The sequence below is a fragment of the Schistocerca gregaria genome, chromosome 6, assembly GCF_023897955.1.
Source record: "Schistocerca gregaria isolate iqSchGreg1 chromosome 6, iqSchGreg1.2, whole genome shotgun sequence".
Taxonomy (NCBI): Eukaryota; Metazoa; Arthropoda; class Insecta; order Orthoptera; family Acrididae; genus Schistocerca; species Schistocerca gregaria.
The window spans coordinates 250,290,395-250,308,969 of NC_064925.1; the positions used below are offsets into that span (position 1 = coordinate 250,290,395).

General features: G+C 43.9%; 1 protein-coding gene across 1 annotated transcript in view; it reads left to right on the plus strand.

Moving 5' to 3' along the window:
- Positions 1-17,560, plus strand: part of LOC126278417 (uncharacterized) — a 144,968-nt gene extending 127,408 nt beyond the window's left edge. The window contains exon 3 of the mRNA XM_049978527.1: positions 17,038-17,560. Within this exon, the coding sequence (XP_049834484.1) occupies positions 17,038-17,319 (282 nt within the window). The 3' untranslated portion in view covers positions 17,320-17,560. The remainder of the gene's footprint in view (positions 1-17,037) is intronic.
- Positions 17,561-18,575: the final 1,015 nt, after the last annotated feature.

Consider the following 18,575-nt stretch of genomic DNA (forward strand, 5'->3'; position numbering starts at 1 on the left):
TAATCACAGTCGTTCACATCTCGAGTGGGCTCCGGGAATAATTGCCCAAAATAAGAATGCAAATAATGAGGGGGGTACAAACTGTTGTTGAAGAGTAGCTTGCTTGCTGGTCGTGATTCATCAAACACTGTAGGTAAGGACAGTCAGAGAGTAACTCATCACCTTCGAGGCTGTCTTCTATCTTAGTGCGTAGTTCTATTGTCCGTTTATAAGAACAACTGTCGCCTTACAGTATGACACCAGTAAACTTCCACAAGGACTGCAATACGGATGTCCTTTTGCTGGTGTCAAGCATTTCACTCGTCATGCTGTGACGTTAGTAGTCACTGCGCCTGGGTAGATTCCTGCGTCCTGACGTCAACGCTGTGAGATCGTTAAGTTCGTGTTTTGCTGGTTCTGTGGTGTGCGTCTCGGCTTTGTCTCTCGCGAGGATGTCAGTGACTTGCACCTCGCTGAGCAAAAAGAAGCGGAAGCGGCACAGGAGCCATGACGTGGCAGCGTCTCCAGCGTTCACAAATTTGTCCTATTCTCACGTGACTGTCTAGACGAACGACGGATCTCTTGATCTCAAGCTGGAAGACTTGTTTCTTTCACTTTATTAACGAAATAGAAGCAGAGTAAGTCATAGTGGATAATGTGTTGTAATCTTCCATGTGGCGCAATATACCGCGTGGCATGCGCTGGAATTATCTGCTCTCTAATTTTTACTACTTCTCGCACATCAGAACGGCTGCTGTGTAAGTGCCGTCGAGCAATAAAACACTTGCCTGGAGGAATTGTGTGCTGTAGATTGCTTGACGCTGTGAATTTTACAACCTCGCTTTACACCACGACCCCTCGTAACGAAGGAACAGCAAGAGCACAACAAAAATAACTCGATGCTTGTCCCACTTGAGTACTGCAAGGTGCTTTGACAGTGGTGGATCCTACGAGTCTGGAACACAGCCTAATGTAGTTGCTAACTGATTTAATATAAATACAAAGAATTCTGTTGCAAAAACTCAAGAGCGGCTAACTAACAATTACATTTGGAATTTCTGCTTTCATGTCGACGGGTGATTGAACAGACCATTTTAAAGTCCAGAAAATATGTTGACTTCGTTTGCGTCATAGGCCAGCAAATTCGTAACAAGTGTGAACACAAGACAAGAAGGAAACGGAAACTGTAGTCGAAGAAGTGTCGTCCCGTAATAAGAATAATCACTGCTCCAAACACACTGAAATACACTCCTGGAAATGGAAAAAAGAACACATTGACACCGGTGTGTCAGACCCACCATACTTGCTCCGGACACTGCGAGAGGGCTGTACAAGCAATGATCACACGCACGGCACAGCGGACACACCAGGAACCGCGGTGTTGGCCGTCGAATGGCGCTAGCTGCGCAGCATTTGTGCACCGCCGCCGTCAGTGTCAGCCAGTTTGCCGTGGCATACGGAGCTCCATCGCAGTCTTTAACACTGGTAGCATGCCGCGACAGCGTGGACGTGAACCGTATGTGCACTTGACGGACTTTGAGCGTGGGCGTATAGTGGGCATGCGGGAGGCCGGGTGGACGTACCGCCGAATTGCTCAACACGTGGGGCGTGAGGTCTCCACAGTACATCGATGTTGTCGCCAGTGGTCGGCGGAAGGTGCACGTGCCCGTCGACCTGGGACCGGACCGCAGCGACGCACGGATGCACGCCAAGACCGTAGGATCCTACGCAGTGCCGTAGAGGACCGCACCGCCACTTCCCAGCAAATTAGGGACACTATTGCTCCTGGGGTATCGGCGAGGACCATTCGCAACCGTCTCCATGAAGCTGGGCTACGGTCCCGCACACCGTTAGGCCGTCTTCCGCTCACGCCCCAACATCGTGCAGCCCGCCTCCAGTGGTGTCGCGACAGGCGTGAATGGAGGGACGAATGGAGACGTGTCGTCTTCAGCGATGAGAGTCGCTTCTGCCTTGGTGCCAATGATGGTCGTATGCGTGTTTGGCGCCGTGCAGGTGAGCGCCACTATCAGGACTGCATACGACCGAGGCACACAGGGCCAACACCCGGCATCATGGTGTGGGGAGCGATCTCCTACACTGGCCGTACACCTCTGGTGATCGTCGAGGGGACACTGAATAGTGCACGGTACATCCAAACCGTCATCGAACCCATCGTTCTACCATTCCTAGACCGGCAAGGGAACTTGCTGTTCCAACAGGACAATGCACGTCAGCATGTATCCCGTGCCACCCAACGTGCTCTAGAAGGTGTAAGTCAACTACCCTGGCCAGCAAGATCTCTGGATCTGTCCCCCATTGAGCATGTTTGGGACTGGATGAAGCGTCGTCTCACGCGGTCTGCACATCCAGCACGAACGCTGGTCCAGGCGCGAGGTGGAAATGGCATGGCAAGCCGTTCCACAGGACTACATCCAGCCTCTCTACGATCGTCTCCATGGGAGAATAGCAGCCTGCATTGCTGCGAAAGGTGGATATACACTGTACTAGTGCCGACATTGTGCATGCTCTGTTGCCTGTGTCTGTGCGCCTGTGGTTCTGTCAGTGTGATCATGTGATGTATCTGACCCCAGGAATGTGTCAGTTTCCCCTTCCTGGGACAATGAATTCATGGTGTTCTTATTTCAATTTCCAGGAGTGTATAAATACAGTGCACCGTCACCGCTGACTAACGTATCATCTGCATCTTATAAGCAAGTTCACTGCTTGATTCTTGTGAAGTACAATGTCCCGAGTTATTTCATCCATCAATCAGTTTAATTTTCAGAAATATGCCGATTTTCTCACCTGTATACGGCTACTCATAAGTAGGGCAGACTGTCTTACGTTGGAACATTTTTGAGATTTTCTCTTCCAGCCACCGCTGTAATTTAACATAGTGTCTTTTCCATTTTTTAATGATAACGTTCATTTTTTGTGTGTTGCAGTCTTTGACTGAAATTACAAAAATTATTCTGGCAAAGTAAACAACAAAAATGTTCCTAGCTCATGTACCTAGGAACAGATGATCTGTTGAGATTTAAAAATATTGCAATCGACAATATTTTGACAGAACGGTGTGTTACATATTTACTCTACAGCACAACAGTAATCAGTAAGGGAAGACAAACAAGGCAGAACTACTATCAGAAATCAGTTACAAGAAAAATAAGTTTTCAAATAGCTGTTGGAACTAACACTAATTTCCAGTTTCAAGATAGGTAATTTTTTTAAAACGTTAAATAAACTCAATTCATTTGCAAATACCACATGTTCCGTATAGAAAACCTTTGTCCATTTCTTGGTTCTGTACAGGATAATGAACGACCGACGGAATACGGCTTAACTGTCACCACGTTATGTGACTAGTTTTAAAAATATATAACGTGGCGACAGTTTACTCACTATAAAATTCTATAACTGAGGAATTAACAATGCCTTCAAAATCGCTCTAATACTACATAGAGCACTTACTATGTAGGAGTAAAAAATTTACGAATGATGCACAAAACATCACTGATTCACAACAACGAAAACAGCTGAAAATGCGGGAAACCACTTACGGTCAGCCACAGTGAGCAGTCCTTCAAAAGATTCTAAAATCGGTCACTGGGTTAAAACACCGACCAGGAAACATCATGTTTTCCCAGGTACAATTTCGTTATAATATTCACCTGGAAGAGCAGTTGAACGGAATGGACACTGTCTTGAAAGCAGGATATAAGATGAACATCAACAAAAGCAAAACGAGGATAATGGAATGTATTCGAATTAAGTCGGGTGATGCTGAGGGAATTAGATTACGAAATGAGACAGTTAAAGTATTAAAGGAATTTTGCTATTTGGGGAGCAAAATAACTCATGATGGTCGAAGTGGAGAGGATGTAAATTGTAGACTGGCAATGGCAAGGAAAGCGTCCCTGAAGAAGAGAAATTTGTTAACATCAAGTACAGATATGTGTCAGGAACTCGTTTCTGAAAGTATTTGTATGGAGTAAAGCCATGTATGGAAGTGAAAGATGGACGATAAATAGTTTGGACAAGAAGAGAATAGAAGCTTTCGAAATGTGGTGCTACAGAAGAATGCTGAAGAATAGGTGGGTAGATCACATAACTAATGAGGAAGTATTGAATAGGATTGGGGAGAAGAGAAATTTGTGGCACAACTGGACTAGAAGAAGGGATCGGTTGGTAGAACATATTCTAAGGCATCAAGGGATGACCAATTTAGTATTGGAGGGCAGCATGAAGGGTCAAAATATCAGAGGGAGATCAAGTGAAGAATACACTAAGCAGATCTAGAAGGATATGTTGCAGTAGGTACTGGGACATGAAGTAGCTTGCACAGGATAGAGTTGCATAGAGAGCTGTATCAAACCAGTCTCTGGACTGCAGACTACAACAACAACAACCGAATATTTACTCCTATCCCCCAGTGTTTCGGAAGCCAGTGGGAAAAAAAAATTGTCAATGCTAGAGCGTCTCTCCAAGTATTTAGTTCACATTAATATGATCACCGTCCGTGACACGGCTGACGTAATTACGGCCAGGATGCCACGTGAGTGTAATTCAGTGAAGTCAAGGTAAGCGCAACATTAGCAGCCAGCTTCAGATTCAGAAATCTTTTTATTGGATTGCTTATGTGCTGGCGCGCACAAGTATGATTTATCTACATGTGCCTGGTGATGCACCTTATGACAGATTGCACTATCCACTCACACCAATGTGAGCACCTGTCAAAAAATAACCAACTTTTACAGCACACAACGCTGCGAGACATGCAGGAAGAGAGTCAGTGCGTTTCTAGAAGTACCAACAGGGATGTGGGGCCTTGCTAACTCCAGTAACTTGCTCAGCTGCACTAGGTTTCTCGGTTGAGGATCCATGGCGCGAATAGCCTGATAGAGGGAGCCTACGAGATTCTCTGCTGAGTTTAATGACAGGGCGTTTGTTGACCGGGGGAGTACGGTAAACTCATACTAGTGTTCTTAGAATCATCCACGTGCACTTAGAGCTGTATGACGCTTCGCATTGTCCTGCTGGTAGGTGCCTTCGTGCCGAGGAATAAAAAACTCCAGCTACGGGTGATCATGGACCACAAGGATATACACTACTGGCCATTAAAATTGCTACACCACGAAGATGACGTGCTACAGACGCGAAATTTAACCGATAGGAAGAAGATGCTGCGATATGCAAATGATTAGCTTTTCATAGCATTCACACAAGGTTGGCGCCGGTGGCGACACTACAAAGTGCTGACATGAGGAAAGTTTCCAACCGATTTTTCATACATAAACAGCAGTTGACCGGCTTTGCCTGGTGAAACGTTGTTGTGATGCCTCGTGTAAGGAGGAGAAAGGAGTACCATCACGTTTCCGACTTTGATAGAGGTCGGATTGTAGCCTATCGCGATTGCGGTTTACCGCATCGCGACATTGCTCCTCGCGTTTGTCGAGATCCAATGGCTGTTAGCAGAATATGGAATCAGTGGGTTCAGGAGGGTAATACGGAACGCCGTGCTGGATCCCAGCGGCCTCGTATCACTAGCAGTCTAGAAAACAGGCATCTTATCCGCATGGCTGTAACGGATCGTGCAGCCACGTCTCGACCCCTGAGTCAACCAATGGGGACGTTTCCAAGACAACAACCACCTGCACGAACAGTTGGACTATCATCTCGGAGACCGTGCGTGCGGTTACCCTTCACGTTGCATCACAGACATGAGCGGCTGCGATGGTGTACTCAACGACGAACCTGGGTGAACGAATGGCAAAACGTCATTTTTTCGGATGAATCCAGGTTCTGTTCACGGCATCATGATGGTCGCATCCGTGTTTGGAGACATCGCGGTGAACGCACATTGGAAGCGTGAATTCGTCATCGCCGTACTGGCGTATCACCCTGCTTGATGGTAAGGGTGCGATTCGTTACTCGTCTGGGTCACCTCTTGTTCGCATTGACGGCACTTTGAACAATGGACGTTAACGACCCGTGGCTCTACCCTTCATTCGATCTCTGCGAAACCCTACATTTCAGCAGGGTAATTCACGACCGCATGTTGCAGGTCTTGTAGGGCCTTTCTGGATACAGAATATGTTCGACTGCTGCCCTGGCCAGCACATTCTCCAGATCTTTCACCAACTGAAAACATCTGGTAAATGGTGGCCGAGCAACTGGATCGTCACAATACGCCAGTCACTGCTCTTGATGAACTGTTGTATCGCGTTGAAGCTGCATGGGCAGCTGTACCTGTACGCGACATCCAAGCTCTGTTTGGCTCAATGCCCAGGAGTATCAAGGCCGTTGTTACGGCCTGGGGTGGTTGTTCTGGATACTGATTTCTCAGGATCTATGCACCCAAATTGCGTGAAAATGTAATCACTTGTCAGTTCTAGTATAATATATTTGTCCAATGAATACCCGTTTATCATCTGTATTTCTTCTTGGTGCAGAAATTTTAATGGCCAGTAGTGTATGTAGACTTTTGCTGATGTACTGCACCTCCCGGAAAGACGAGTTCACTCTGGGAATACCACGAAAACATTCCCCAGACAACAACACCCCTCCTCCGGATTGAACCTCCGCGACGATTGCTGCAGGGCCTTATGTGCAGCGTAAAACGCGATACATCTGAAAAAGCCATCTGTTGCCGCCCAGTGGACGTCCAGTTGTAGTAAAGATGTGCGAAGTCCACCCTTCGCCGCCGATGAACAGCAGTCAACGTGGATGCATGAACCGCACCCCGCCTGTAGAGGCCCACAGGCTGCAGCGTTCGCTGAATGGTCGTAGAAGACAAACTGTTGCTACCCCCTTGGCTCTTCTGGGCTGTCAGTTGCTCAACTGTTGCACATCTATTCGTCCGTAAATATCACCGATGCGTCGTTCACACCTGTCTACTATGGCCAGTACTGCTCCACAATTGCCTCGGTGCCGGTTTTGGGCCGCGCATGGTATCCGTGCTGTCTTAGGCGCCTTGCCACGGTACGCACGGCTCCCCCCGTCGGAAGTTGGAGTTATTCCACGGGCACGGGTGTGTGTGTTGTCTTTAGCGTAAGTTAGGTTAAGTTAGATTAAGTAGTGTGTAAGCCTAGGGACCGATGACTTCAGCAGTTTGGTCCCATAGGAACTGACCCCAAATTTCCAAAATTTGCCGGTTTTGGGTAGTGCGACCTCGGCGGCAAGCGACCCGCTTACAAACTAGTCGCTTCAGAAAGACTTCTGCTTGATCATGTTGATAAATCGCTCTATTTCCGCATTACGATAACGACTACACTAATATCCCGACACGTTGTAGATACTCTCCATTGCTAGTTCTCCCACCTACAGTCTGTGAGTGGTTATTGCACGTTATCGTCATACGTAGGCGGTGATGGCATTAATGTCGCTGTACCGTGTGTTACATATCGAAACTTGGAGAGATACATAATCCACTGTCATTTTTCTACATGTCTTAGAGTTTCCATGCAGCCGTCTTTTGAAACCCCGGATGTACCTGTATTTTCTTTGTCCAGTAACCCTTCTATAATAAATACAGTAACATAAATTTTGAAAACTTAGCCAGAGTCAGCTTGCTTGTTTGGAACATCACCTTAACTATTAGTTTCCTCATAAGCCTTCCGCAGACAATATTGTGACACAAAAACATAGTAAATGCAAATTCTATTCCAGTAAATATTGTGAAACGTTCTGGTGCATTCCACCAGTGAGCCCTCCCTTTTACCTGGAATGTTCACAAAAGCCGAGGTTCCGTTTCCATGTCTTAGTCCAGCATACAAATTTTCCAGAAAGTTTAAACCAGGGCACATATCCCTGCAGAGTGAATGGCCTAGTTGAAGTAGCAGGAGAATGTATTTAAAATGTCATTCCACAAAACTTGAAGCAGCCGCAAGTAGCACCAAACTGCCTCAATGGAATTAATAGAATTATAAAAGAAAAAGGCTCATGTGGTGCTGATGGAAACTGAAACAGAATTCTGGAGAGTTCTTTAACTTAATAAGAAATATGCTTGGCAACATAAATGAAGAACTGGCACAGGGAACTTTTCCAGTCAGATTAAAATGTGCAGTTGTTATTATCCATTTTCCCTAATGACATCGTTTTCCAAAACATTCGCAAAGCTAATGGACTCAAGAGTAGTCTCACTTTGAGGTAGACACTATATACTTAGCGAATAACAGTTTGGATTCCAATATGGTTACTCACTGAAAATGCTTTCTACACATTCACCGCCAAGTATTAAAAGTCTTAAGGAATAAAATATCGTCAGCTGGTATTTTCCAAGTATTTCAAAAGTACAGGACTGATCAGATCTTGTCACACTATTAGAAAAACTTAACATTTATAGAATTGATGACTCTACACAAAAGTGGTTCAAGCCTACACAAGAAATAAGTCAGACAATGTTGGAAAGGTAGAAAATTTTAGTGACGAGGAGAAATCACAAAGGGAGTCCCGCAGGATTCAGCTATGGGTCCACTCCTATTCTGTAGATACGGGGTGTCACTCCTAAGAAACGTCGGGGTCATTTTATCTGGTGTATCAGCAGATATTTGCATTTTCGTGTTTGTATTGTATAGCTGGAATGAGCCCGAACAAATGGTGCTCTTCACGTCTTTCGTGTAACGCCTAGTGTCGACGGAAAGTGTCCTTTTGTTTCCCAATACAAACAAAATTATTTTTAAAGCGAGATATTACGTATCCATTTGTTAGAGCTGTTCCAGATTAATCTAGTACTATATTTGTCTTGTCGATATGTATTAACTGGCACAGTAAAAATCGAAGAGTAACCAGCACTCCAGCACTGACATGGTTGATGCTCATTGCTGCCGCCAAACGCATCGTGTGATCCCTCAGGAGTGACTGGTTCGACTGCCACGCATTTATGTTTCTGTAATTTTTTATTGGCCTCTAAAGATGAAGTTTTAGGCTTTAGAAACCGGTCGTGCAATGAATAAGAAATTATTGGCAACTCAAGTGAATTACTTGAAAGAAATCATGTTTACGCCAGTGACTGTTAAACTTATTATTTCCACTATTGCAGTTTCTCCCTTAGGCCATTATCAAATGCAGATGTTTTGGCTTTAAGCCATGTGTACTTTATACAAGCTGACACATTTATATGTCGTTGTCATTTGCTGTTATATACATTCGTAGCGCTGCCAATGACGATATATAAATGTGTCAGTTTGTATAAAGTAGAGATGTCTTAAAGCCAAAACATCTGCACTGACACATTTATATGTCGTCATTTGCAGCACTACGAATGTATATAACAGCAAATGACGACGACATATAAATGTGTCAGTGCAGATGTTTTGGCTTTAAGCCATCTCTACTTTATACAAACTGACACATTTATATTTCGTCATTTGCAGCGCTACGAATGTATATAACAGCAAATGACAACGACATATAAATGTGTCAGCTTGTATAAAGTACACATGGCTTAAAGCCAAAACATCTGCATTTGATAATGGCCTAAGGGAGAAACTGGAATAGTTGAAATAAAAAGTTTAACAGTCACTGGCGTAGACAGTACGTCTCTCAAAAAATTTCACATGACTGTAAATCCCAGTTATGAAACGTTAATCAGGTGGATTACATTCTATGATACTAGGCAGCTAATGGACTTCAGATTCTCTACCCAGTAGGGTGTACGTCACTTGCCGTGCACAAGCACTACAGACTTGCAAAAGAGATGCGAGAAATTACCCAGATAGAAACAAATTAATTACACATGGCAAAAAAGTCTATATGAAAGCTCCGCTACAGGTGCAGAAACTCGAGGAACATGGACCTTGACTGCCCGTCCCCCTCAGTCTGCTCTTATACGATGTGTTTCTCGGCTTGTAACTGCTGAGAATTCCTACACCAAATTAAGTCGAACTTACGTTACTTTGATAGCGACGAAAATAAGGCTACCAAACCCGTTCGTTACCTTGATAGCGATGAAGAAAGGCATATCGAAATTCAGAAACAGATCATTACCAAATTATCGTTTGCAAACTCTGCACGGCCTCACATGAAATGTCCCTACATAATGTAGTATGTTATATTATGGCTGCGAGTACCAGCGATGACGCGCTACCGAAATAGAGACGACAACGCTCTATGCTGTGATAAAAACAGCATCACGTTTTTCTTGTATTTGTTGGAGATAAGAAATGCGTATTGGATATTGTGCTCTTCTGAGGTCAGATAAGTTTGCATATAGGAGTAATTTGAAGGGCAGAGGTCAACTTGTAACCGAAATCAAGAATAAAAAATTTTATTTGTGAAAAAGAAGGTAAATATCGTTTACGAACTTTTATTCTGTGTTGGATCCCCGGACCTTCATAAAACCATTTGTGTGTTTGTCAGTACAGTATATAGTGATTTCTTCGCAAATTAACAATACTGGGCGAATCTGTTACTATCTCGGTCCGGAGGACGCACAATACTTCGCCGTCAGCTTGTGTGTTACAGACGTTCCCTAAGCGAACACTGTTGTTCAACCTGCTCATTCTGAAAGTGTTTCCAGAAAATCTTATGGCGACTGTATTTTTGTGGCCAAGAGGGACGGAGTCATCATCACGAGTTGTAGCAGTTTTCTCCGACTTTGCCTGGCGTTCTCTGAGAACCGGAGACCCGGAAAACTCCGACAGCCAACTCGTCATGTGCCTAACCCGTTCTCTCCTTTCAGCAACCACAAAGAAAAGATATTCATCCATAGTCAAATTTATTCACAGTTTTTTGTATTAGGCAGGTACAAAAAATTGAAGAGTATGCATGTAGGAAAAAGAATCAAAAGAGTTTAAATCCAGTACCTGTATCATAATTGTCAAAGTCAAAGAGCAAGTTAATCAAGTAATAATTTTTCTTTTATGAGTAGCAATTCACATTTCACACATCTGGAAACAAGGAACTAAAGCTGCACTACAGCGACCACGCTCTTTCATATAAGCTCCACGCCTGTGATGTGGAGGGGAGCTATCCTCAGCGAGAACCGTACGTTTACGAAAATGCAGCTGCTGGTCGAGGGCAATTCCAAGAAAATAAAGATTGACATGACCTGTTACATAACAAGTTCAGTAATTTGGAATACTCTAAACAAGTGGGGTACTGTAGTAAAACCATGGTTTTATTATTTCGATCCGTTTCATTGTCTTCACTGTACTTTTAAGACGCAAGCAGATATTTAAAAGTGCTAGTTACGAGGCAGCCTTGAGTTAGTAATGCCAGTTTCGGTTGAAAAAATGAAGAATTTGTTGAGAGACATCATGAAAAATTACTGCTTCAGCCCCAATGGTTTTATGAAGTTCCGATAGGTGCCAGAGTTATACGTCGCCTTCAGAATGGTGTCTGTAACGAAAGTGCATTCCAAGAAGAGATCCATCATTGAGTTCCTTTTAGCGGAAAACCAGAATATCGCAGATATTCGTAGGTACCTGCAGAATGTCTACGGAGACCATGTAGTGAACAAAAGCATGGTGAGACGATGTGCGAGATGTCTGTCATCATCGCACCAAGTTCACGCAAACCTGTCCGATCTCTAGCGTGCCCGCCGGCCGCACGCAGCTGTGACTCCTGCAATGTTGGAACGTGCGGACACTCTCAGTAGAGATGATTGACGGATCACAGACACTTCGCTGCTCAACTAGACGTCTCTGTTGGAAGTGCTTACAAAACTTCATTGGACTCTACTTCCTCTTTCGTCAGCCTTCCCAGATCCCGCACCTACCATCTTCTTCGCCCAGTGACTGATACACCGTGCGCTAAGTAGTACTTGGATGATGGGGATGTTATTGATACAGTAAGACGTTAGCTCCGACGTCGATCAGTAGAGTGGTACCATGTGGGCATTCAGGCCCTCGCTGAAAGGTGGTGTAAGGCCAATGCACTGAAGGGAGATTATGTTGAAAAATAGGGTTTTACGGCCAGAAGAGTGGGAAATAATATGATGTACTGAAATCCTTGATAAACCAACTTGCTTTTAGAAAAAAAGGGCTGCATTGCTTACTGTACGTCCCTCGCAGTTTGGGAGACACTGCAAGAAGTACGTACGGCACTCTTAATTTGCTTAGAAGGGAATTTTGTAATACATTGCATATAAAAAATAAGTAAGAACGTTTTTAAATAAGCTTATATAAAGTCATATTTTGTTTTTAAGGACGTATTTATATTACTTTTAGGACATAAATGCTTGCATATTTCGTTGTTTTGAGACTATTAAAATCCAGGCCCTACTCATCACTTAGAAAGAACGAACTGATTGCACAAAAGCAAGCAGTAATAACAATATGTGGTGTTCACCGTAGCCGGCATCTAGGTACCTCTACAAGGAGTTACGCATTTTAAGTGCACCATCACAATACGTACATTCGCTAATGAAATTCGTCGTAAATAATAATCACAATTTGAAAAGAATAGTAATATCCAGAGCTACAACTCCTTCATTACCACTATTAAAGCTGTCAGTGACTCGGAGAGGAGTCCAATATGCTGCAACAAAAAGGTTTTTCATTTGCCCAATACCGTAAATTGACTGACAGGTAGCAAAGGTAAGTTTTGAATCTAACCTAAAACCAATTCTCGTGGACAAACTCTGTTCCACGGACGAATTTCTATTTAAAAATTGATAGCCTGCAATAAACTAAGAAAAAGTCTGCATAAATGTTAGCACGCAGATGTTTATTTAGGTATACTCCGTCTCGTTGATAATATATTGTTCTTGGTCGCCTATTACATGAAATTAATGACTATCTGGACCGGCCATTAAGATTCGGATAACCGTACTTCTTTTCTGCTAGCGGAGCTCTTCTCCTTTGCATTGTCTTCAGTGGTAGACGCTAAAAGAAGGCTGGAATAATTCAGTTTTTACGTATTGGCCCAAAATACTTCTTCTTTCGAGACCAGTGTGTTTAAGCTTCTTTATACATCGACTTCACGACCTCGGTATTTATATTACAGTCGTATGACCACTATTTAGACGAAATATCTTCCACAACAACATTCTGACAAGCGAAGTGGCTGAAAATGTAAGATAGAATGACAGTTTTACAACTTCATTTGTTCTTCTTCTATGACGTCACCATTGTTACTGGGAGCACCGTTCTTCTATGGCCTAACAGACCTCCGAGGCGGCCCACAGCAGGTGGACATGGTAAACTCTTCGTGCCGTCTTGCAGATGTGCTGCGCCCATGTCCTTTGCATTACCTACTCATAATAATAAACCATTTGTCCGACGATACTCTGTCATCAACTACCAATAAGAGTGTTTATTAAACGATACAATCATGGTTAAATGGCTCTAAGCACTATGGGACTTAACATCTGAGGTCATCAGTCCCCTAGACTTAGAACTACTTAAACCTAACTAACCTAAGAACATCACACACATACATGCCCGAGGCAGGATTCGAATCTGCGACTGTAACAGCAGCGCGGTTCCGGACTGAAGCGCCTAGAACCGCTCGGACACAGCGGCCGGCGTTACAGTCATCTTTCATCATTTAGAAGTAACGAGAGTGTAACCAACACCGACTCAAAGGAAGGCCTCGACGCTTGTTCGTGACGTCATGTCAACTAGGCACCGCGAAAGCCAGGTGTGTTGCAGGCATACTCATAATGGTGGTGTCTCCCTATTGAACACAGGAAAATGTGAAACTATTGGCGGTAGTTGACCAACATACATTGTTCTGGGAGATTTCTCCAATCAATTAATTACATTTCTTAACAAATAATGTACTCCTGAACATAAATTTCCACCTGTTTTAAAGACTGACATACAAAACAACTTCATGGTCCAGCAGCAACAGAATTCGTGCTTCTTTACCTTATTTGTAAATCTGAGGAAGTTACGTTTGTACTGGGTTGTTTTTACAAGAAACTGTGAACATATTGGTGCTCTTCTTTAGGTATCTTGGTTGACTATGGAGTGAGGAGCACAAAGTGTTAATGAAATATCTTGCGATTGTACACTTTGGAGGAGAGGGTGGGGGGCAGAAGAAGAGGCAAAAGAGAGATACTTGCTTTATCAAATAAAATTATTTTGTCTTATAAACTTTCTCCTTTCAGTTGCAAGGGGTGAATGGTTATCTTTTCTAATGTGCATGTAAATAATAAATAAAAGAAACGAGTTCATTGCAAGGGGGTTGGGGTAAGTTTCGATAACAAAATCGATCAAGTAAATATAGTTACTTGAATGTAAAATTTTCGAAGCTTGCAAAGGGGCAAAGCATCTTCTCGTATAGATCTACGTTTCTTTCGACAGGATTCAGTAATACAGAACTATGATCTTCACTTGTAGCTTTACGATAGTAAGGAAATCTTTCATCTAAATAAAACTGCAGAATCCAAAAGAATACCAAACATTTTGTCCAAAAATAAGAGATTTATAGTGATAAGCACGCCTAGGCGTTTCTGCCTGCAACAGACCTGGCGTTCGCCGTGCCTACCTGACGTGACGTCACCAACAAGCGTCGAGGCCTTCCTTTGAGTATGTGTTAGTGTAACCTGTCATCTTCCCTAAAATGGTGTGTTACACCTCAGCACTAATCATGTATCTTGTGTTCCCGTAAACTGACTCCACATCACTTCGAGAACAGAACCGTTCAAACTGTCAATGGAAGATGTAACTGACCAACTAACTCATTCATTCTGGAAATAATCCTAGCTTATGACTGAAGTAATTCACAGCCGTATCCTTTCTTCCAGGAGAAAGGAAGGAAATCAATACATTTGAGATGTGCTCTTACAGGATAATGCTGAGAATTTGCAAAAGAAGCGACGAGGAAAAGAATATTTGGTAAATACAGCCTAGATGGGACGGGGTGAAGATACCAATGAATAACTTCCGTGGTAATTGAGGGTGCCGTAGAGGGCATAAGCTGTAGTCTAAGACAGAGGTAGGAATACATCCAACAAATGTTTGAAGATGTTTGTTATTAGTGCGTCACTGAGATAAAGTGGTTGGCACAGGATCACAGGAGATGAATTCATGCTGAGCCGGACCATATAAGGAAGGAGATTGTTAAGAAAAAGAAAAAAAGAAGAAAGGTTCAAATGGTTCTGAGCACTATGGGACAACTTCTGAGGTCATCATTCCCCTAGAACGTAGAACTACTTAAACGTAACTAACCTAAGAACATCACACACACTCATGCCCGAAGCAGGATTCGAACCTGCGACCGTAGTGGTCGCGCGGTTCCAGACTGTAGCGCCTAGAACCGCCGGACACCCCGGTCGGCAAAGAAGAAAGGAATTACTCTTTGCCCATAGTCCCTGTCCTGTTTCTTTGTCTTCGTGCCTCTCCCAGTATATCCCAACATGCATCTCTTCACCATTGCTACTGAGCGAGGTGTAGCAGTGATTAGCTCACTGAACTTACATTCAGGAGGACGACGCGACGGTTCAAATCTACTTCTGGCGATCCAGATTAATGTTTTCCGTAACTTTCTTAAAATCACTTCAAGCAAATTTTTTTATTTGTTTATTTATTTATTGTTCCGTGGGACCAAATTAAGGGGAAGTATGGAACGAGTCAATACATGAAATTATAACACGATAGTAGAAACAGGTAAAATAAAATATGAGAAACATATTCAGGCGACAAGTCGTAAGTTTAAATAAAGAAAATCAACAATGTAACACTTGAATTTGTTTTATTTTTCAGCTCTTCCAGGAGTTCCTCGATAGAATAGACGGAGTGAGCCATGAGGAAGCTCTTCAGTTTAGACTTAAGTGTTTGGGCTACTGCTAAGATTTGTGAGTTCTTATGGTAGCTTATTGAAAATGGATACAGCAGAATACTGCACTCCTTTCTGCACAAGAGTCAAGGAAGTGCATTCCACATGCAGATTTGATTTCTGCCTAGTATTAACTGAGTGAAAGCTGCTAACTCTTGGGAATAGGTTAATATTGCTAACAAAAAACGATATTAAAGAAAACATATACTGTGAGGGCAGTGTCAGAATTCCCAGACTATTGAATAGAGGTCGACAAGAGGTTCTCGAACTTACACCACATATAGCTCGAACAACCAGTTTTTGAGCCAAAAATACCCTTTTTGAATCAGAAGAATTACCCCAAAAAATAATACCATACGACATAAGCGTATGAAAATATGCGAAGTAGACTACTTTTAGTGTTCAACTGTCAATTATTTCAGATACTGTTCTAATGGTAAACAAAGCAGCATTTAGTTTCTGAACAAGATCCTGAACATGGGCTTTCCACAACAGCTTATTATCTATCCGAACGCCTAGGAACTTGAACTGTTCCGTCTCGCTTATGATATGTCCATTCTGTCCGATCAAAATATCCGTTCTTGTTGAATTGTGAATTAGAAACTGTAAAAACTGAGTCATTGTGATTTAGCATCAAATTATTTTCCACAAGCCACGAACTTATTTCATGAACTACATTATTTGATACTGTTTCAATATTACACACAAGATCCTTCACTACCAAATTGGTGTCATAATCAAACTAATATTTTTGGATCACCTGTAATACTAGAAGGCATATCATTTATATACGTAAGAAACAGCAGTGGCCCCAGCAACGAACCAATTGTAACCTACTCCCGTTATTCCATAATGGTATAACTTCTGCAGTGATATTTTGTGGTCGAACACAGTCAAAAGCCTTCGTTAAATCAAAGAAAACACCTAGCGTTCGCAACCTTTTATTTAATCCGTCCAAAACCGCACAGAGAAAAGAGAGTATAGCTTTTTCAGTTAAACCATTTCTAAAACCAAACTGTACATTTGATAGCAAATTATGTGAATTTAAATGCCCCAGTAAACTTGTATATACAAATTCCAAGATGGTTCCTTTGAGAAAGCACAGGCCAATTCCTTCCTCGTTTCTCCATAAGCTGAGCGACAGGGCTCTAATCACTGACTGCTCAATAACAAGATTTTTAGCATCTAAAGACAATGTTCCATTAATTTCAGTCAAATCAGCACACACACACACACACACACACACACACACACACACACACACACACACACACACACACACACGTCCTCGCAGACTGCAAAATTTCCTTTCTGCTGCTATTCTTCCCCCAGATTCACGGCCTCACGGGACCGAGCGGCCTTCGCAACCGCCCGCTTCTGCCAGCGGGGCACCCCAGGAGGAGCGGATGGACGATGCGCCGTCGCCCCGTTGACCGCACTCGCCGACCCAATGGACATGGCCACCATCGCTGTCGCCATCATCGCCCCAGGAGACGCCCTCAGGCCTGGACGTGTGCCTTGACAGCAGTTTTCCACATGATGTTCCTATTGCCTTGCAAGCCAAATGGCGAGGAACGGTTGGGAATACGCTGTCTTCTACAGTCACGATCCTGACTCATCTCAACGTCCAGCATCCTGCCTCCATCCACGTTCACGTTCGCTTCCTCTCTACACGACAACGGTGCGGCATTTAGGGGGAGGGGAGGTGGGAGGGAGGAATGTGCTGGCTTAAGCTGTTCCCAACACGCTTGTCACCAAAGATGTAAAAGAAAGATCGATTGTAGGCGCTGGATGAAGTACGCCTATAAGAAGAGACACCAAAGGCAGACTCGCAAGGCCCACGCTGCAAACGCTCTCTCGCCTGCAAGTATTTACACTCATGCTCATAAATTAAGGATAATTGCAGAATGTGGTGCCACACAACGTGGTACTAAACAAAACTGGCGCTAATAGCATAGGCACATAGGGAACACACACGACACAGATCTGTAAGTCCACGGTATAGATGATAAGTTGAGAATACCGTCCCGAAACACATGTGCTGCAAAACGCCACTCCTTCCTGTGCATGTACCCAGACATCAATATGGGATATGATCACCATACACACGTACACAGGCCGCACAACTGTTGGCATACCCTGGATCAGGTCGAGTAGCTGCTGGGGTATAGCCTCCCATTCTTGCACCAGTGCCTGTCAGAGCTCCTGAAGTGTCGCAGGGGTTTGAAGACGTGCGGCGATACATCGACCGAGAGCATCTGAGACGTGCTCGATGGGGTTTATGGCTGGAGAACAGGCAGGCTACTCCATTCGCCTGATATCTTCTGTTTCAAGGTACTCCTCCACGATGGCAGCTCGGTGGGGCCGTGCGTTATCGTCCATCAGGAGAAATGTGGGACCCACTGCACCCCTGAAAAGGCGGACGTACTGGTGCAAAATGACGTCCCGATACACCTGACCTGTCACAGTTCCTCTGTCAAAGACATGCAGGGGTGTACGTGCACCAATCATAATCCCACCCCACGTCACCAAACCACGACCTCCACACAGTCCCTTTCAAGGACATTAAGGGGTTGGTATCTGGTTCCTGGTCCACACCAAATGAAAACCCGGCGAGAATCTCTGTTCAGACTATACCTGGACTCGTCTGTGAACATAACCTGGGACCTCTGTTCCAATGACCTTGTAGTGTGTTCTTGACACTAGGGTTTACGGGCTCTCCTGTGACCAGGGGTCAGTGGAATGCACCTTGCAAGTCTCCGGGCGAATAAACCATGTCTGTTCAGGCGCCTGTAGGCTGTGTGTCTGGAGACAATTGTTCCAGTGGCTGCGTTAAGATCGCGAGCAAGACTACCTGCAGTACTCCATGG